General features: G+C 41.9%; 3 protein-coding genes across 3 annotated transcripts in view; all 3 read right to left on the bottom strand.

Annotated features, from left to right (window-relative positions):
- Positions 1-3,268: 3,268 nt before the first annotated feature.
- Positions 3,269-6,045, bottom strand: LOC309958910 (protocadherin alpha-11-like; the record flags this gene model as incomplete). Its single annotated transcript, XM_082835037.1, has 2 exons — positions 3,269-3,298; positions 3,655-6,045. 2 exons carry the CDS (start codon positions 6,043-6,045, stop codon positions 3,269-3,271), a joined length of 2,421 nt encoding a protein of 806 aa, XP_082691163.1.
- A 5,004-nt stretch (positions 6,046-11,049) lies between these two features.
- LOC309960209 (protocadherin alpha-10-like) lies at positions 11,050-13,494 on the bottom strand (the record flags this gene model as incomplete). Its single annotated transcript, XM_082836868.1, has 1 exon — positions 11,050-13,494. One exon carries the CDS (start codon positions 13,492-13,494, stop codon positions 11,050-11,052), a length of 2,445 nt encoding a protein of 814 aa, XP_082692994.1.
- A 737-nt stretch (positions 13,495-14,231) lies between these two features.
- Positions 14,232-21,425, bottom strand: part of LOC309958911 (protocadherin alpha-10-like) — a gene marked incomplete at both ends in the record, with an annotated part of 31,972 nt that continues 24,778 nt past the window's right edge. Inside the window, 2 exons of the mRNA XM_082835038.1 lie at positions 14,232-14,297; positions 16,608-18,911. Of these exons, the coding sequence (XP_082691164.1) occupies positions 14,232-14,297; positions 16,608-18,911 (2,370 nt within the window). The remainder of the gene's footprint in view (positions 14,298-16,607; positions 18,912-21,425) is intronic.

Here is a 21,425-nt window from a genome sequence, read left to right on the forward strand (position 1 = left end):
TGCAGACAAAGAGATCTCTGAGGTGAGACTGTCAGTTTTAAGAGATAGCTCGCCTGCCAACATTTATGACCAGTCTCCCCTTCTGTAAGTATATATTTAGTAAAATTTACCCAGCATTCCTGTCAGTATGGAGTCGATTATTCTGTGGATGGTTGAAATCTGGGCGTGGAGAAAAAGTTTTCCCTTTTCACCTTTTGAGTGTACAGCGACATCATGTGACTGATTATGTAAGTACAAGAAAGATCCTGAGGTTCTTTTTGGTTTAGCCACTTTTTGGTTCACTTTAAATCTATTTCGACTTTTTGGATATTTTCATGGATCATTTGTAAATGCCTATTTATTTAATATACATGATATTTGTAACAAAGCACAATAATTCTATTATACTTCAGTTTTAAAAATAGTCTGCTTCAAAGTCGATCATAAAATAATCATTGAAATGTGGCATGTCAGAACCTACTCCTTAGCTATCATGGCCAATAAAATAAAGAATAATATACATCACCTCTGCCCTTATATTGCTTACAATTCACATTTGTAATGATTTTCATCCTTCAAAAGCACTTCATTCTAAGACTTTAGGAGAAAGCCAAGAATTCCCTCATCTAGTAAAGGAAAAGAAACAAATATTTCATTCATATAAATTATTTTATTCATAAATCTGGTGAATATTATAATTCATCATAAATATGGAAGATGTTTTCAGTTCCTTGATACTCAAATGTGATTACTTTTCATACAACTGCCCTCATTCACATAATATGTTGAAAAAATGAAGCTTTGGTATGGATTCTGGAATATTTTACTCTAGCAGGAGTAAAGGATTTTCCTGTAAAATGTTGAGTCAAAGCCTCCAAATTTCATAGTATTCTGAAGTGGCAGTAGAGCACTAATATGAAAAAAATCACGTGAGATGTTTTGGAGCCCAATCTCATTGACAAAAGTCAAAAAAATATGAACTTCATAATGACCATTTAGTTTCCATCTAAATCTTTCCTTTCAGGCCAGTTAGTAGTTACACAGAATATGCTTCTCTTCAGAAAATCACAATGGTGACTATGATTCAAGGGAGAATAAAAAGTCTTCATAATTTTATTCATTAATTCAAGACCAGCTTTAAGGGAAAACAAAACACAGATAAGATCCCACAGCTAGTTGTGAACAAGTAAATATATTATTTATAAGCTCATTTAAATTCAAATCAAAATCTTTAAACCAATAAGTGATCACCATTCCTTTTACATATAATAAAGGAAACTGAGAAATTAAATCTTTATAGAACCAGAAAATAATAACCAAGAATGGTTCTACAAGTATAAAATAACTTAAATCAACTACCACACTGGCTCTTAATTAATGAAAAATATATTTGAATTTTGATGCTACTGGACTATTTAAATTGTCTATCACCATCAAGCTTCTTCATTTTATATCTTCCATTTTCAAAAATAGTCAATGTACCATAATTGGTAAGCAACCTTATTGTAGTGTGTAGGTAGTCCTCACACACTGTTAGACATAATTAAATTATTAAACAGATAGGAACATCTAAATTTAGCTTAATACTTAAACAACCAAATTAAAAAATAGGGTGAAATTACAATTTTACATCATAGAATGTAATCCTGAAATTAAAAATAAGTATAAAAGACACTAAATTTGTACCATAGAAATTAATCCACATAATTTGGAATTATCTAAAATGTGCATTGATTACTTATGTACTGTGTAAAAGTAATGATTTGCAAAATTTTAACCTCTACTTAAAACATTCCAATTTCACATATATACACTACCAAATGTAAGGCAGATAGCTAGTGGGAAGCAGCCGCATAGCACAGGGAGATCAGCTCTGTGCTTTGTGACGGCCTGGAGGGGTGGGATAGGGAGGGTGGGAGGGAGGGAGACGCAAGAGGGAAGAGATATGGGAACATAAGTATATGTATAATTGATTCACTTTGTTATAAAGCAGAAACTAACACACCATTGTAAAGCAATTATACTCCAATAAAGATGTAAAAAAAATTCCAATTTCATTTTATTAAATTTAAATGACGTTCAGTCATTCCAAGAACTTCATTGGGAAATTGGTTATAATGTATGTCCTACCTAACATCCACATTTATTTATATTTACAAAATTTCATAAGTGATATGATGGTTTAATCACTTTTGAGTCTGAAATATTTCATATTTTAACCTTGTTGCCTAATTTGGAATAAAGAATGTTTTTAGACAATTAATATTGAGAAACAAAGTTTCATAAACAGAGGTCCAAGAATGAGCTTCAGCATGGGATCCTTGAATATTATGCTAAGTGGTATGCTGTGTAATTTTAAGGGGAGAATGGCCATATATGACTCTCATCAGATTCTCAAAGAGGTCAGTGATTCCACCATCCTACATGTGGCTAAGAACCACTGAATTAGAAGGATGACCTAGAGGTAAATGATCTTTGCTAGAATCTTCAGATGTGGTTAAACCACATGGAAAGAAAATTTTACAAACACCAGCGATAAAGCATTTAAAGATAGGGAATTTAAAATGTTAGATGAGGGAGTTGAGGTTAGCAGATGTAAGCTATTATATACGGAATGCATAAAAAAATGGGACCGACAGAGAACTATATTCAGTATCCTATGATACATAATGGAAAAGAATATAAATATATATATATATATGTCTGAATCACTTTGCTGTACAGCAGAAATTAACACAACATTGTAAATCAACTATAGTTCAATTTTAAAATGTGAGATGAATGAAATTGATAAATGTCAATAGGCTTCACTTTGACAGAGTTAACTTCTTCTCTCCACATTAATCCAGAAACATAAGAAATAATGCCAGCTAGCATATATTGCAGATATTATAATCCTATATGCATGCCTTTAGCAAATTTGAATAACTTGATTGAGGAATACGAATGATTTTATTTGCCTAGTTACTTTGGAAGCATAAACCTGGAAGTTCTGTTTCAGTACATAGTACATAAATCTCTCCCCACTTCATGGAACAAAATTAAAAATGGACAGAACTTTTAGTTATATTATTTCAATGAAATAAGCATACTAGAACAAAAGGCTGCATTTTTTTTACTGCAAGTAATATGGAAACAGGTTTTATCTTATTGGTAGAGGAAAAACTAAAGATTATTCAATGGACAATAAATGTTTAAAACCATAGAAAAAGAAAGGAAAACCCCTTCAAAACAAATTAACAGAGTGTCAAAATTTTGATACAAGCCTGAAGTGAGAAAAGTCAGTGATCTAATAATGTGAAAATATCAAGACAAAAGCCTGTTAAAAAACAAAGAGGATAAGTAAAATTGAAATAATCCACAGTGATTATCTACACTACTGAGGGTCAGAGTTGAAATGAAGTGACACAGATCAAATAACAGGAACGTCATTCCTACATTTTCTTAAACATGTTCTAACAAAACATTAGGAGAAATAGGATATTTATTGGCTAAACAACCTAATACCTCATATGATTAAAATTGTATATGTGTATCATTGGCATTTCATGAACAAACGTTGTTCTTTAAAATGATACTCAAAGTATAGAGCATCATTAAAATTTTTTTTGAAACAAACTGGAATTTAAAAAATTTTAACAGCGACTTCAAAAGGGGGGAATCTATAGAACTCACCTGCCCAGGTTGATTTGATCCTGCCTCCTGCCTTTCCTCTCCGACTTCTCTATCCAGACCGGGAGGAAGGCTGGGGCTGAAGGCCATGAGGTCTGTCTTGGGCGGGCCCTCCCCAGAGCACACCCGCTGCCGCCTCTGCTGCGAGTAAGACCAGCTCCCCACCGCGCTGGAGTACACCAGCGTGGGCTTCCCGGGCCCGCACGCGCCCTCGCTGGGCGGCGCCGAGCACCGCAGCGCCGTGTACAGCAGCAGCGTGAGCACAAACAGGCTGGACACCGCGCAGATGGCGATGATCAGGTACACGTTCACATCCACTAACGCCGTCTCCGCGCCAGCGGCGCCGGTCGACGCCCGCGAAGAGGCCTTGGGCGCCTGGCCGCTGTCCTCCAGCGACAGCAGCACGGTGGCCGTGGCCGTCAGCGCCGGCTCGCCGTGGTCCTTCACCAGCACCAGCAGACGCTGGTGCGGCGCGTCCGCCTCGTCCAGGGCGCGCGTCGTGCTGATCTCGCCCGTGTACAGCCCCACGCGGAACGGGCTGCGCGCGCCACCCGCCGCCGGCTGCAGCTCGTACGACAGCCACGCGTTGTAGCCCGAGTCCGCGTCCACCGCGCGCACCTTCGCCACCACGTGGCCCGCGCCCACCGACCGAGCCACCAGCTGGCTCAACGCGCCCGCCCCGCCGCCCGGCCTGGGCAGCAGCAGCGCGGGCGCGTTGTCGTTCTCGTCCAGCACGAACACCTGCAACGTCACGTTGCTGCCCAGAGGCGGCACGCCCGCGTCGTGCGCGCTCACCTGGAACTGCAGCAGCTCCAGCTCCTCGTGGTCCAGCGGCTGCAGCGCGTACACCTTGCCGCTCTCCGCGTGCACCGACACGTAGCTCGACAACGCTCGCTCGCCCACCCGCCGCTCCACCAGCGAGTAGGACACCAGCGCGTTCTCCTGCGCGTCCGCGTCCCGCGCCGACACCGTGAAGATGTGGCAGCCGGGCGGGTTGTTCTCCTTCACGAGCACCGTGTACTCGGGCTGCGCGAACGCGGGCGCATTGTCGTTCACGTCGGCCACCTCCACGGACACGCTGGCTGTGGCCGACAGGGAAGGCGAGCCCCCGTCCCGCGCTGTAACCACCAGTTTATAGACAGACATGTTCTCGCGGTCCAGGGCGCTGTCCAGCACTAGTGAGTAATAGTTCTTGAACGTGGACATGATCTTGAAGGGGACATTGGGCGTTAGAGAACAGATCACCTGTCCGTTGGCACCAGAGTCGCGATCAGATACACTGATCAGCGCAATGACCGTGCTTGGCTGAGTGTCCTCCCGCACTGGAAGAGACAGGGAAGTCACAGTGACTTCAGGGGCGTTATCATTGGCATCTAAGATTTCGACCCAGACTGTACAGTGACCTGCCATTGGGGGATTCCCCTTATCTGTAGCCTGTACATCAATTTCATAAACCTTGTTTTCTTCATAGTCTAAAGTTCCATTGACCCTTACTTCTCCGCTGTTTTCATGTAGTGTAAATAAACGTTTTCCATTGGGCTTAATCGACATCAAGGAGTATGTCACCTCCCCATTGACTCCTTCATCTTGATCTGTGGCGTTTAACTTTATCACAAGAGTTTCTTTAGCTGCGTTTTCCATCAATCTCACCTTGTATTCTGATTGTTCAAATTCCGGATCATTGTCGTTAATATCCAAGACACGGACGAAGAGATGAACAGTGCCAGTGAGCTCCGGTTTCCCGCCGTCTGCAGCCGTTAATAGTAAATTAAGTTCCGCAGTTTTCTCTCTATCCAGAGACTTCTTTAATGTAAGTGACAGCCTTTTAGTTTGCTTACTATTTGTTGGTAATTCTAAAGAAAAGTGCTCATTTTGACTTAGTCTGTAGGTCAATTGAGCATTCTCTCCAATATCCGCATCAGAAGCTCCCTCTAGAGGAAAATGAGAGTCAGGTTGCTTAGATTCAGAAATCAGCAGCTTTTGTTCTCTGAGAGAGAACACCGGTGGATTATCGTTAATATCCTTTACTTCCACCTCCACATGGAACACCTGCAGCGGCCGGTCCACGATCACCTCCAGGTGGATGCTGCACTCCGCGCTCCGCCCGCACAGCTCCTCCCGGTCGATCCGAGAATTCACAAACAAAATGCCATTCTGCAGGTTTACCTCCAGAAGGTCCCCGCGGCCTTTGGACGCCACCCGGAACAGGCGCGGCACCAGCTCCATCAGCTCCAGCCCCAGGTCCTGGGCGATGCGGCCCACGAAGGTGCCGTGTTTGGCCTCCTCGGGAATGGAGTAGTAGACCTGGCCGCTGCCCGCCTCCCAGGCTGCGAGAAGCAGAAGCGACAGCAGCAGTCGCCCAGTGTCCAATCCCCTTCTTTCAGACGCGAACATTGCATACATTGACTTCCCAAATAAGATTCTTTACATTTACAGTACCATAGACTCCAGTTTTGGGTTAAAAATCTTACTGAATTTTTGAGAAGTTTCAAAGGATCCTTTAACGGTAGCATCCGGCATGATGGAGTCTTTAAATGCGGAGTTCCTGGCTGCTCAGACCAACCCTTGAATGAACTATTTCCTCCAAGTAAAGAGCGACACCTTGTGCCTGAAATTGTGAGTCTTGTACACTACATCCAATACCACAGAATTTTACTTGAGAAAAAAATAAGTTCACGTGTTTAAAGCTATTTTACCCCCCAAATCATATTTCCAAAGTGCTTATTTGTGGAATAAAAATCAGATTTTAAGTCATATTGAAACTGATGGTATATGGAAAATGGCATTTTATTCTTGATTAACATCAAATTGAAATATTTGTTCCTATGTTTGATGTAGAGTTTTACAATTGAAAAAATTATGAAAAAATAAACTCAAACATTTCCTCATATAAAAATATCAAATTTGAATTGTTTTACTTCTAGTCACCCTTGTTACTTTGGCTGCTAGGAAACTCAAAGACAAATTTGAAGTTTTAATAACTTCTTTAGTCTTTAAGTCTGCATATTGTGTTTTTATCTATGTGCACTTGCTTTCTACTTATATTTTTATTAGTTCTAATTCTTTATCATTATTTATATTTAATTGTGTTCCTGTTACAAACAACTTTATATGCATTGAAGAACAACAAGAAAAAAATATATTTCAAATTTGGTAGTTTAAAACATAGAATTCATAAGAGAAAAGTCTATTGATGTAGATGAAACATATTTGGCATATATGCTTTCTCATGTAAGTTGCATTGCTAACAGTATAATAAGAGATATCAAAATGACACTTTATGTAATAGTGTCAATATATGAAAGAAGTAGTCTTTTAACTATAGAATGAACTTTTTACCATTCAATGAAATAAAAATCACCATGAAAATTTCTGTGCCATATTGGTATTTCCACTCACCAACATTGGCTTTTGTATATCTATCAAGTCATATTCATGAAAATAGCTGACCTATTTCGTCTTAAAAGAATTTTGGGTTTGAGATTGTAAGTTTATCCAAAACAAGGGAAATGACTTCTAATCACATTGCCTCTAAGTGCCTAATATTGTGCTAAAAAATCATAGAAAATAATCAAACAATTCAACCAAATGCTAACTGACCTTCCATGTTACTTCCATTAGCACTAATGGAAATTCGATTTCATAAAATACCAACTAGAAAATCAGAATTGTTGATGTGAGTTTTCATTGCCTGAAGTTGTAATTTAGTTACATGTCCTTCATCTTTTCATATTACCTTGGGATTTAAGGAGGAAAAAAGAGGGTACAGTGGAAGTTTAGAGTAGAAAGTGGTTCAGAATAAGTATCACTCTAGCTTGAGTATTTTGTTGTATGGTTTTAATGGTTCATGTCGAATCTAAAAATATTACAATGAAAAAATTACTAGTATATTTATTTGTATGTTAATATTTTCCTTTATCTTGAACACATACATATATTCTATTGCTAATTTCAAACCTTGTTTCATTTTTTTCAAATTTACTCTTTTCCCAATATTATTATTCTGCTAGAATTCTTTTTAAAGACAATTAAAAATTATTTCTTAAAAAACAAACAAAGCAGGCTCATCACCTTTTATGACACTGAATTCTGCTTTGCATCTATAAAACAACCACTCATATGAGCCTCTTTTCAAAATATAACATTAGGCTAGATAACAGTAGGTTTAACATGATATTCAAGGCCTGTCAGATTTATTTTGTAGAAGAAAGAAGCAACAGGCCTCCAACCACTTCATTATGGAAACTGGGGAATGAGATGTTATATGCAATGTGGAGTCTTTAAAGGCAGAGAAATAAACATGAGAATGTTTACCCAAGGGAGATGATGACATTACATGTCTGAATTAAAACCAGTTGTTAATTTAGGAATTACTTTCCAGAAATGTGGTATTTTGCAAGTATATAAAGTGACATTGGATGAACACCAATTTGTAAAAGAGTTTGATATATTGTATGAACCAATGACACGACTTTTGCACTTTGGCTGTGCTATTTCAGATATCACTATCTCAACTAGCTCCTAAAGAATAGATTATGATATCTTTGAACTCATCTTTGGGGATGGGCCTGAGATCCGGCAATAGGCTAATGCCAAGAAGTCACATCGATATAGTTGTTAATGTTGATTTTGTAAGATTGATTGAAAAGGCTAAGGAACTTCATGCCTGACCTTTTCTAAATCAATCTGGTTAGTCTTAAATTCCAGCTGTATGTCTTGATAGTCAAGTATTGGAGTGCATGGTTTAATGTTCTACCAGTCCTCATCATCCACTATTATTTCATAATAGGTCTAGTACTACTATTTATTGAAAACATTAAACAGAGAAATAGATCTTGAAGCCATTCTTGGAAACCCAGTAGGTTCTTCAAAATTAACAGATTAGAAGTACTGTCTACAAAACTGTAGAATATACGCAGTGATGTTCACTCTGTGCTATCATGGCTTATTGAAGTATACACAGTTATTTGATCACAGATCATTTGTTCAATTGGCACAAATCTCTCAGACAACAAGACTGAAGGAGTCTGAATCTTGAAAGACCCACACACTTTCAAAGATTTTCATGAGAAATATACACCTTTAAAGCTGTTATTGAAGTATACAATTTTGGAAACAATTATTGATCCTTCACTGATGTTCAGGATCCAAGAAATAATCATATTACTGCTTATATTTGTCAAAACATTATTCTTATTCACAGTGTAAAAAGAACAAGGTCATTTCCACATGTATTATTTGGCTTTGGTGTTCTGCAAGAACTTTGCAGACCTCAGTCTTCTGATTTTCCTCATATATTAACTGATTCTGCTTATATATATCACTTCCAAACAACTGATCAATAGTCCTTATCAGACAACTCTTAATTATTTACCGATCAAATAATGTAAAAAGCTATCTCAATGTGGCACTAAGACAAATGATAATGATGTCCATGAAACTTCTGAGGAAAAAGATCACTTAGCAACATAAAAAAATAAACATAAAAAAATCTTAATTCCTATCTCAGTCATGATATTGTACAAAGTTAACCATGATGATAATCATGAAGGGTTTTTCTAAGCAAAACAGAAAGGAGGATTACTCTGTATACAGCTTGTGCTTGATTCTCCTAGCCAGAACTATGCCTCATCAGATAAAAGATTTACTCTACAAAGTTCTACAATAAATTAAAGAATGGCTCTCAAATCTAAGAGATATGCATTTGAATATCATCTCCATCATGTACTAGCTGGATAGCAGTGGACAAGATAGATAAACATCTCAACATCTCTTATCTAATCTTTAGAACTTGGATAGTCAAATGTACTTTACAAGTTGTTATAAGACTTAAATGAAATTATGTATTTTAAGCCCTTCATGCCATATCTTACAAATAGAAATATCTCAAATAGTGGTGGTTGATTATAGTTAGTGACCAATGTTTACTCTTGTTCTATTCTGTAGCTATCAATGAAGAAAATTCCAGTACCATAAACTAGGATATGGCTTTTCCTTTTCTGAAGATTTCCTAATGTTCATCTTCATGGAAATCATCCTACATTCTAGGTAGAAAATAGCCTTCTCAGAATTTCTATTAACTTTACCCTATCTATAACGTGGTTCTCCTCCCATATGTAAATATATCATATATAATTTATTTCTCCATTCAGTACAATTAAAGAATCTCTAATTTGTACATTTGAGCCAAAAAGAACAAAATAAACTTCCACATTATTTGATTCACACCCTTACAGCTTTAATTTCAAGTTCTCTGTGATATCTTTGAAGAAAACAATTCACATGAACATAGCATTGAGACAAAAAAAGAGTTTGTATCAATATATCTAAAGTACTCAATGTTAAAAACATTTTGAGTACACAATGTTAAATACTGAAATGTGATCAACAGCACCATTGTCAAATGGACGTGCCTTTATATATATTCCATGATTGTTATGCTTAAATTATTTAGAGCAATGTTATTTTGAAGACCAGGCATCTTGGTGAATACAGGCAGAAGTATCACAATTCCCCTATATGGGAAGACCCTTTTGAACCTCAAAGCACAAAGAAGTGTGAATTTTCCCACTCTAAAATATTTTCATACAGCCTCATTACAGGTACCATGAATGGAAGAAATATAAGTATGGTCAATGCTCAAATAAATTTTCCAAATAAATTAGAAGATGGCAGAAATTAATGTGGAGGAGAGCAGCAATGCGTTCAACAGGCAACTAGCAAAATTGTCATTACATTAGAAAAAATTTTAAGTTGTCTACCTGAAGCAGCTGAAGACTATGAAGAAAATAAGTTTAAATTATGAGGGGATTAAAGACAAAAAAAGTAAAATCATCCCCAAAGGAAAGGCTAAAATTCTACCTACTTTCTCAAAGAAGCATGTGATTGATTATAAAGAAACAAAATCATTTATAAAATGAGGCCACCTTAACAGCCCATGCCCGTCAGTAATACACAAGCTTATAGATTATAGGAAGGTAAGAATGTACACATGTATAAACCCCAAAAAACCAAATTATGAATTGTTAGGGTAATTTTGAATGCATAAACATAATGCATAGAGGACACCAAATAGAATAAGAAAATGAATAGGAAGAATGAACTTGCTGCAAAATTGAGGAGTAAAAGATTTGAGCCTCACCCACATCCTCCATTTCCCATCAGTGATCCTTGTCTCCTTCCTGGCTGACTTAGCCTTGCTCATTTACAGGAAGCTTTAGCAGTCTATTTCATTTTTACTATTATTATTATTTCTCCAACTAAATAATATTCCCTGTATATTCAAGAAGACTGTGGTGAAAAGTAATAAAAATGGCTGTACTTCCATTGTGCTTTAGAAAAAACCATCGCAAGAAAAAGACAACAAATAACTGAAGCAATGGACTTAACAGTAATTTGTTAGTGAAATACTATGTGATTGACATTAAGAGGCATGATACATCTCAGAATTACTGTACTTACATTCTCGCAAAATTCCTGTTGGTCTCCAATATCTCCAGAACTCGAACCTGGAGGGACACTAGGGCTGAAGGCCATGAGGTCTGCCTTGGGCGGCCCCTCCCCAGAGCACACCCGCTGCCGCCTCTGCTGCGAGTAAGACCAGCTCCCCACCGCGCTGGAGTACACCAGCGTGGGCTTCCCGGGCCCGCACGCGCCCTCGCTGGGCGGCGCCGAGCACCGCAGCGCCGCGTACAGCAGCAGCGTGAGCACCAACAGGCTGGACACCGCGCAGATGGCGATGATCAGGTACACGTTCACATCCACCAGAGCGGCCTCCGCGCCAGCGGCGCCCGTCGACGCCCGCGTAGAGGCCTTGGGCGCCTGGCCGCTGTCCTCCAGCGACAGCAGCACGGTGGCCGTGGCCGTCAGCGCCGGCTCGCCGTGGTCCTTCACCAGCACCAGCAGGCGCTGGCGTGGCGCGTCCGCCTCGTCCAGGGCGCGCGTCGTGCTGATCTCGCCCGTGTACAGCCCCACGCGGAACGGGCTACGCGCGCCACCCGCCACCGGCTGCAGCTCGTACGACAGCCACGCGTTGTAGCCCGAGTCCGCGTCCACCGCGCGCACCTTCGCCACCACGTGGCCCGCGCCCACCGACCGAGCCACCAGCTGGCTCAGTGCGCCCGCCCCGCCGCCCGGCCCGGGCAGCAGCAGTGCGGGCGCGTTGTCGTTCTCGTCCAGCACGAACACCTGCAGCGTCACGTTGCTGCCCAGAGGCGGCACGCCCGCGTCGCGCGCGCTCACCTGGAACTGCAGCAGCTCCAGCTCCTCGTGGTCCAGCGGCTGCAGCGCGTACACCTTGCCGCTCTCCGCGTGCACCGACACGTAGCTCGACAGCGCTCGCTCGCCCACCCGCCGCTCCACCAGCGAGTAGGACACCAGCGCGTTTTCCTGCGCGTCCGCGTCCCGAGCCGACACCGTGAAGATGTGGCAGCCGGGCGGGTTGTTCTCCTTCACGAACACCGTGTACTCGGGCTGCGCGAACGCGGGCGCGTTGTCGTTCACGTCGGCCACCTCCACGGACACGCTGGCCATGGTCGACAGAGAAGGCGAGCCCCCGTCCCTCGCGATCAGTACTAGAGCATATTCCGACACTTTCTCTCGGTCCAGGGCGCTGTCCAGCACTAGCGAATAGTAATTCTTGAAGGTGGACACCAGTTTGAAGGGGACTTGGGGTGTTAGTGAGCAGGTCACCCGCGCATTGCCACCGGCGTCATGGTCGGTTACACTGATTAGAGCGATGACAGTCCCCGGTGGAGCATCCTCTGGAATAGAAAGCAACAGTGACGTCACTAGCAACTCTGGGGCATTATCGTTGATGTCCAAGACTTCTATCAAGATTGTGCAGTGACCAAACATTGGGGGGTTTCCTTTGTCAACTGCTTCTATTTGAAGTTTCCATAATTTAATTTCTTCAAAATCTATTTTTCCATTCACTTTTATTTCTCCACTGTTTGCATCTATGCGAAAAGAGGCTTCTATATTAGAGGAGACATCAGTTGCAAAGGAATAAAGAATGTGGCCGTTTGAACCCTCGTCCAAATCCGAGGCGTTAAGTCTAATAACCAGTGTACCGTTTCTTGCATTTTCCAGTAATTTTATACGATAAACTGCTTTGTCAAACACTGGGGCGTTGTCATTTGCATCCAGCACTGTGATGTTTAACTGTACAGTGCCTGTCAGCTCCGGTTTGCCCCCATCCGTTGCTTTGAGCACCAAGAGAAGCTCTGAAGTGACTTCCCTGTCTAAAGGTTTTTTTAGTACTAGTTCGAGCGGTGTTACCTGCTCGTCGTTGGTCGGTACTTCCAGAGAGAAATACTCATTGGGGCTCAGTCTGTAAGTCAGCAGAGCGTTGGCCCCGATATCTGCATCGGAGGCGCCCTCTAGTGAAAAATGAGAGTCAAGAGGCCTAGTTTCGGAAATAAAGAGATTTTTGTGTGTCGCTGGGAATACAGGCGGATTGTCGTTAATATCCTTTATTTCCACCTCCACATGGAACACCTGCAGCGGCCGGTCCACGATCACCTCCAGGTGGATGCTGCACTCCGCGCTCCGCCCGCACAGCTCCTCCCGGTCGATCCGAGAATTCACAAACAAAATGCCATTCTGCAGGTTTACCTCCAGAAGGTCCCCGCGGCCTTTGGACGCCACCCGGAACAGACGCGGCACCAGCTCCACCAGCTCCAGCCCCAGGTCCTGGGCGATGCGGCCCACGAAGCTGCCGTGTTTGGCTTCCTCGGGGACCGAATAATGGACCGGGCTGCTCCCTGTCTCCCAGGCTGCGAGGAGCAGAAGCGAGTGAAGCAGGAGCCAGGCTCCCTGCCTCTCTGGTCCTGAAGTTAACATCGTGACTCGCTTCTGGTTAGTAAATAAACACTTCATGAGTAGAAGTATGTAGTCCTTTTGAGACCTTCCTTCTGAGTCTTTGTTCCTGATATCCCAGCTGATCTTAACAATATGGGTGTGTTTATAGTCTATAAAGCACCGGAACAGTGGCGAGCCTTTCTGGTGCGAGAATAATCGTTATTTATTTATTTTTTTTCCGGTTAAAACAATCCTCTCCTTGGAGAACAACGACATCCTGTGGCTTAAAGTGGAAGTGTGTTTATCGTTTGTACTTTCTTTCACTTATATTGCTTCTTTCGTGATTCCTTCATATTGGTCCATTGTGTGTGTGTGTAATTTTAATTCTTTCATTATATATTCTTTGTGTGTGACCACTAGCTCTTTAAAGGTGGTTCGGTTTTACAAATTAGAATTCCAAGAAGAGTTTTATCTTGGATATGGGTATCTAAGAGAACATATTAGAGCGCTATGTTATGTATATGAACAAGAAAAAAATCCATATATGTAGGTTATTAGCAATACAGTTTTTTAGACTTTTAGAAATAGATCATTTTTGAATGGCTCCTTATTAAGTTTACTCCATTGCTAACACTCTATAATGTTCTATTGCTTAATATTTATACTATGTAAATTATTCTAAATATTTAGTCCAATTGTGTAGAGGATAACTCAAAATACCAGTTCTCTAAGTTATCATCTCAACTTGAGGGTGTTTCAAACCCATGCTCATATGCAAGCTACTTATCAGTTTGTCCAAAAAACATATTTGCTTCGATGTTAATGAATTTACCAAGTACTGACTCCTGGAAATACAAAACATATTTACTTTTGTCTCATTTAAAAGGTTTTTTTTCAATTACTGTATGTGCTCAGGGTGAATGCTGTAGTTTCCAACCCGAAGGACAGTGTAAATTTGCATTATATTCATTGCTATTTGTAAAAGTAATCTCTTTCTACCCCCCACCAAAAAAAAAAAAACCCACTGATGAGGAATTCAAGTTATATTTGTCACTTTGTTTATACCCATTCTATTCCAGAATGGGTTTAAGGAGATTAGGGTATCAAGAGTATTCTAAATCTCATTTAATCACTCAATTTTATTTTCTTGTTTCACTCAAATTTTTTTAGATGCTGAAATTTGCATAATTATTGATTGAAATAAAGTTTATCAGTGTTGTCTTAGAAAAATACTTTAATCCTGAATTTCCCTACTAAAAAAAATTATAAATGTTTACCCAAGGAAATCTTAGATTTTATGTAATAGCTACAGTCTTTATTTTAAACACATTTTAAAATAGTGATTCAATAATTAAATCTATGCCAAAGATTTACAGTTCTAACTAAGTTCAAGACAAACATATTTACCTAAAGAAGAGAAGGAAAAATTTTAGCACATGGGGGTGGCTAAATTTGAGAAAAAGACATGACTAGGAAATAAATCTCCTCATGTTTGCTGATTGAAATACTTCATTCCCTTTAGGAATGACTCCATGCTGTAGGTCCATTCTATTTTTGCTTTTAAGAATCCCTTCAGGGCTTCCCTGGTGGCACAGTGGTTGAGAGTCTGCCTGCCAAAGCAGGGGACTCGGGTTCGTGCCCCGGTCCGGGAAGATCCCACATGCTGCGGAGCGGTTGGGCCCGCAAACCATGGCCGCTGAGCCTGCGCGTCCGGGGCAAAAAAAAAAAAGAATTCCTTCACTAATTAAGTACATATGAGAGATAGTTTTTAAAGCTCCTATGTTCCAAGGCTATCATATAGCTAATTACTACAGTATACCAATAAACCTATGGGTTCATAACTCTTTTTTTTCCCCCCCACCACGCAGCATATGGGATCTTAGTTCCCCAATCTGGGATCGAACTCCTCACCCCCTACAGTGGAAGCGCAGAGTTTTAACCACTGGACCACTAGGGAAGTCCCTCTCACCTTGAAACAAGGTATCGCAAATACTATGCTGCCAAGAGCAAAGGAATATTCATGATTAGTCTCATTTTAATGCCATCTAATAAAGCGCGTGTTAAATATGTTTATAAAAATAAGAAGTTTTAAAAGAAATGGGCTAACTCCTTTTTTTGTCAAGAATGTTAAAAGCAATCCTTGATTTGGGAAAATATATGGTTTCATCCTAAAATTTCAGTCATTCTGAATTGAATTAAACTGTCTACAAAGGTTTTTTAAAATATTTATGTTAATAACAGAGCCAGTGGCAGACATTATCCGACTAAACTCAGTAAAAAAAAAAAAAAGTAAAAAACTAAAATAAAAATTAAAAAAAAAATTAAAATTCAAAACACTTAATTTAATTCCATAGATTAGGACTTTTAAAAATGGTAATCTTCCAGTCTACATAATCTACTATTAAGAATAAAGTGTAGGGCTTCCCTGGTGGCGCATTGTTTGAGAGTCCGCCTGCCAATGCAGGGAACATGGGTTCATGCCCCGGTCTGGGAGGATCCCACATGCCGCGGAGCGGCTGGGCCCGTGAGCCATGGCCGCTGAGCCTGCGCGTCCGGAGCCTGTGCTCCACAACAGCAGAGGCCACACAGTGAGAGGCCCGCGTACCACCAAAAAAAAAAAAAAAGAATAAAGTGTAAACACTGAAGTTCTAGTATGCATTATGTTATGCTGCACTACACATTCTGTACTTAGGGAGCAAAAACCACATTTTCATCGTGAAGGAAATTGATCGTAGCAGGTTTTTGTTACTGTAGCAAGGTTATTTCAATTTTTAGATTTAAAAATTAAATAAAATTATAAAGTACTAATCTGACAAATATTTGTAAAATAAAAAATAGTTTATGAAAAAAAAACCTTCAACCGACATCAAATATTTATATTGGAAAATATAAATGAATTGAGAAAAATGGCATATATTAAAAATTGAAGTATTCAGCAAAAGTTGATGCACAAGGTACTGTATATAGAATATAAAGTGAACTTTTAGAATAAACTATATTACAAATGGAATTACTAAGGAATATTTGAGGAATTATATAAATACATGATATTTAGACAAAGAATGAAGGTATTCCAAGATACATATTTGAGGGGGAAAGCGGTGAAATAAAATATTCACGAAGCAAACTATAAAAATTGAAAAGCAATAACCCACCTTGCTAGAGTGGTTGCCTACAGTAGACTGTTCTTCCCCTTCTACGTCTGGTAGTGGACACGGCGTAAGACTGGGGCTGAAGGCCATGAGATCTGCCTTGGGCGGCCCCTCCCCAGAGCACACCCTCTGCCGCCTCTGCTGCGAGTAAGACCAGCTCCCCACCGCGCTGGAGCACACCAGCGTGGGCTTCCCGGGCCCGCACGCGCCCTCGCTGGGCGACGCCGAGCACCGCAGCGCCGTGTACAGCAGCAGCGTGAGCACCAACAGGCTGGACACCGCGCAGATGGCGATGATTAGGTACACGTTCACATCCACCAGAGCGGCCTCCGCGCCAGCGGCGCCGGTCGACGCCCGCGAAGAGGCCTTGGGCGCCTGGCCGCTGTCCTCCAGCGACAGCAGCACGGTGGCCGTGGCCGTCAGCGCCGGCTCGCCGTGGTCCTTCACCAGCACCAGCAGGCGCTGGCGTGGCGCGTCCGCCTCGTCCAGGGCGCGCGTCGTGCTGATCTCGCCTGTGTACAGCCCCACGCGGAACGGGCTGCGCGCGCCACCCGCCACCGGCTGCAGCTCGTACGACAGCCACGCGTTGTAGCCCGAGTCCGCGTCCACCGCGCGCACCTTCGCCACCACGTGGCCCGCGCCCACCGACCGAGCCACCAGCTGGCTCAGCTCGCCCGCCCCGCCGCCCGGCCCGGGCAGCAGCAGCGCGGGCACGTTGTCGTTCTCGTCCAGCACGAACACCTGCAGCGTCACGTTGCTGCCCAGAGGCGGCACGCCCGCGTCGCGCGCGCTCACCTGGAACTGCAGCAGCTCCAGCTCCTCGTGGTCCAGCGGCTGCAGCGCGTACACCTTGCCGCTCTCCGCGTGCACCGACACGTAGCTCGACAGCGCTCGCTCGCCCACCCGCCGCTCCACCAGCGAGTAAGACACCAGCGCGTTCTCCTGCGCGTCCGCGTCCCGCGCCGACACCGTGAAGATGTGGCAGCCGGGCGGGTTGTTCTCCTTCACGAACACCGTGTACTCGGGCTGCGCGAACGCGGGCGCGTTGTCGTTCACGTCGGCCACCTCGACGGACACGCTGGCTGTGGCCGACAGGGAAGGCGAGCCCGCGTCCCGCGCTGTCACCACCACCTCATATTTCTCCAAGCTCTCGCGGTCCAGGGCGCTGTCCAGCACCATCGAATAGTAATTCTTGAAGGTGGACACCAGTTTGAAGGGGACATGAGGTGTTAATGTGCAGGTCACCTGCCCGTTGGCGCCAGAGTCACGGTCGGACACGCTGATTAAGGCGATGACGGTGCCCACCTGAGCGTCCTCTCGCACTGGAAGAGCCAAAGAAGTGACAACCACCTCAGGTGAATTATCGTTTTCATCCAGGATTTCCACTAGGACAGTGCAGTGACCAACCATAGGTGGGTTTCCTTTATCTGTAACATCTACATGAATTTCGTAAGTATTACTATCCTCAAAGTCAATAGCATCGTTTACTCTTATTTCTCCTGTGCTTTCATTCATTAGAAATTTCCTTCTTGTGCTGGGTGGGACCAAAGAGCTAAATGAATATATTATTTCCTTATTTATCCCTTCATCCACATCAGAAGCATTTAGCCAGATGACTAATGTTTGGTTCGCTGAATTTTCATACATCTTAACTTCATAAACGGATCGGTCAAATAGAGGTGCATTATCATTGGCGTCTAACACCAGGATCATCAGAGTAACAAATCCCGTCAGTTCGGGTTTGCCTCCATCAGTTGCCGTTAATAACAACTGAAGCTGAGGATTTTCTTCACGATCCAGCAGTTTTCGTAGAACAAGCACTGGAAATTTGCCTTTGTCCTTTTTGTTTATAATATCAAGAGTGAAAAAGTCATTTGGACTGAGTCTGTAAGTAAGCATTGCGTTCTCTCCGATATCCGCATCAGATGCACCTTCTAGAGGAAATCGAGAGTCAAGCGGTCGAGATTCATAAATTGAGAGCTTTTGTTCTGAGACAGAGAAGACCGGCGGGTTGTCATTAATGTCCTTCACCTCCACCTCCACATGGAACACCTGCAGCGGCCGGTCCACGATCACCTCCAGGTGGATGCTGCACTCCGCGCTCCGCCCGCACAGCTCCTCCCGGTCGATCCGAGAATTCACAAACAAAATGCCATTCTGCAGATTTACCTCCAGAAGGTCCCCGCGGCCTTTGGACGCCACCCGGAACAGGCGCGGCACCAGCTCCGCCAGCTCCAGCCCCAGGTCCTGGGCGATGCGGCCCACGAAGGTGCCGTGTTTGGCTTCCTCCGGGAGCGAGTAATGGACCTGGCTGCTCCCTGTCTCCCAGGCTGCAATGAGCAGAAACGAGAGAAGCAGGCGCTGGGTTTTCTGCCTGATAGGTCTGTAGACCAACATCATAACTTTCTCCTGTTTTACAAATCAGTGACTCGGCGTCCAGAACACACCCACCGCTCCGATTTTTTCTATTCGATTTCTTGCATCCAATTTTATTGAAATGGCTGAGATCTCCGAATGTAGCTCTTTCCTAGTCCTTGAGAAACAGGATCATGCCTTTGTTCTGAAAAGCCATTTTGTGGAAGACAGCGACACCCGGTGGCTTAATGTGTAAGTACAATTCCATGAGTTTAACAACTCTTGTTCCTATCTTTTCATTCTATTTTCATATATTTGGGTCTCTATGGACTTTCAAAGACTCACATTACGTTTCTTTTGTATATAATAATAATCATTGTCGATACGTAGTGCCGCATTTTTCTTAAGTGGAAAATCACAGAGAAGTAATTCCTTCCCTAACCATGATTGTCTTTAGCTGAATTTGAAAACACGCTTAATATTTGTATAATACTGAGTGTACTAGCATTTTGTTGGATAACAAATTTAAGTCTCTTCAACTTCTAAACCTTAATTCACTTCTCCTTGTCATTATTTTGATATTAAATAAACCTTATTTAGACACTAATCTCAAGCATCAGTTCTCCGTGAGGTATTTGCAACTTCTAAATGCCAATCATCACTAGAATGTAGACAGATCACAGGCTTCAACATCAGAAATTCCTCTCTTCTGATTCCTAGTCTCCAACTTACTAGTGTGTGACTTGGGGAAAATAATTTAACCTATCTCCGTCTCAGTTTTCACTTTCATAACATTCATAACATATTAATAATAATATGGTAGTTGCATGAACTATGATATATTAAGTGCCTAGTATAATACCTCAAGGAGAGTGAGTGCTTCATAAATGGCAGTTGTTCTCAGGGCTCACTTTAGCCACGTTAGTTTCATAATGCTCAAGACCAAAATTGGCTCTTTGGATAAAATGATTACCTATAGAATGGCGTCACCCTATAAAGCCTTTACATATTGCTGCTGCACAGGCTGAGTGGTGTTCCTGTCTTTAAGAAGACAGAAAAGTGCTTTTATTGAGAAATTGGTTATACAGGGGAAGTTTCACTTTTTTATACACATCTCACATGGGCAAAAAGAATCTTAATTTTGATTCAAAATAATTAAAAATTTATGATTTCCAATTTCAGAGACAACTAATTTCATCTTTGTTATATTTATGTTTTTCAAATACCCCAAATATACAGTTTTGGCATTATCTAATAATTTTATAAGTGTCAAAGTTTTTCATCACCTGCAGTAAAAAATACTTTCTCTCTCTCAAAATTCTTGGAATCAAATATTCAGTAACTGAAATTCTCCATTAATATATCTATGGTGGACTTCCTGGGTGGTCCAGTGGTTAAGACTCCACGCTTACAGTGAAGGGGGTTCGGGTTCAATCCCTGGGCGGGGAACTAAGATCCTGTATGCCTCGCGGTGCAGGCAATATACTATATGCTACTGATAAAAGTTGAAGTTTCTCTTTTTCAAAAGAAAGGAAAACTGGGCTTCCCTGGTGGCGCAGCGGTCGAGAGTCCGCCTGCCGATGCAGGGGACACAGGTTCGTGCCCCAGTCCGGGAGGATCCCACATGCCACGGAGCGGCTGGGCCCATGAGCCATGGCCGCTGAGCCTGTGCGTCCAGAGCCTGTGCTCCGCAACGGGAGAGGCCACAACAGTGAGAGGCCCGCGTACCGCAAAAAAAAAAAAAAAAAAAAAGGAAAACTTACTGATGGGAGGTTTTGTCTTATCCAAAGATTAATTTCTTACTTTAATTATTTTTTTAAAGAAATCAATAATTTTGAACTCTGAAAAATAGAACATTTATAGAATAAATAAGAAAATTTACAGGAATGAGGGTCACTTGGTTCATCAATGTATGTGTGCTTCTAACTTCTGTTTTTATACTTCTCTACTCCTTTAGAATGATTTTAGGGTCAAAGTCTATTCATATTCTGATTTGAAGGGTTACTTTTCCTATACAGCATGAATTAAAATGTAATGAGTTAATCTATCCACCCACAATAACAATGTTCAGTGTAAGCTACTATCTGGAGTCTAAAAATAAGTTTATCATTGATTAATCATCTCAACACAAGGCAATGATATAAACTAAATTCCATTGCTGTTAATGAGCATTTTTAACCAGGTAATAACATAAATGCCCGATTACAAATCTCCAATAATGAATGAAAAGTAGTGTAGTTAAATTATATCCTGTCAAATAATAGGAACTTGCTTTGCCAAGCAACTCAATAGGGCTATAGCCGCTAAAACTTCAGTTGGATAAGAATCACCTGGAATGCTTGTTAAAATGCAAATTTGCCAATACCTCTTATTTCAGAAACTTGAGGTGGTGTCTGGGAAGCAGAATGTTCAATAAGGACCCCAGATATTGCTAAAGCAGTTAGCATTGTCAGGCCTGAGGATAGG

The sequence above is a fragment of the Leucopleurus acutus genome, assembly GCF_964270905.1.
Source record: "Leucopleurus acutus genome assembly, chromosome: 3".
NCBI lineage: Eukaryota > Metazoa > Chordata > Mammalia > Artiodactyla > Delphinidae > Leucopleurus > Leucopleurus acutus.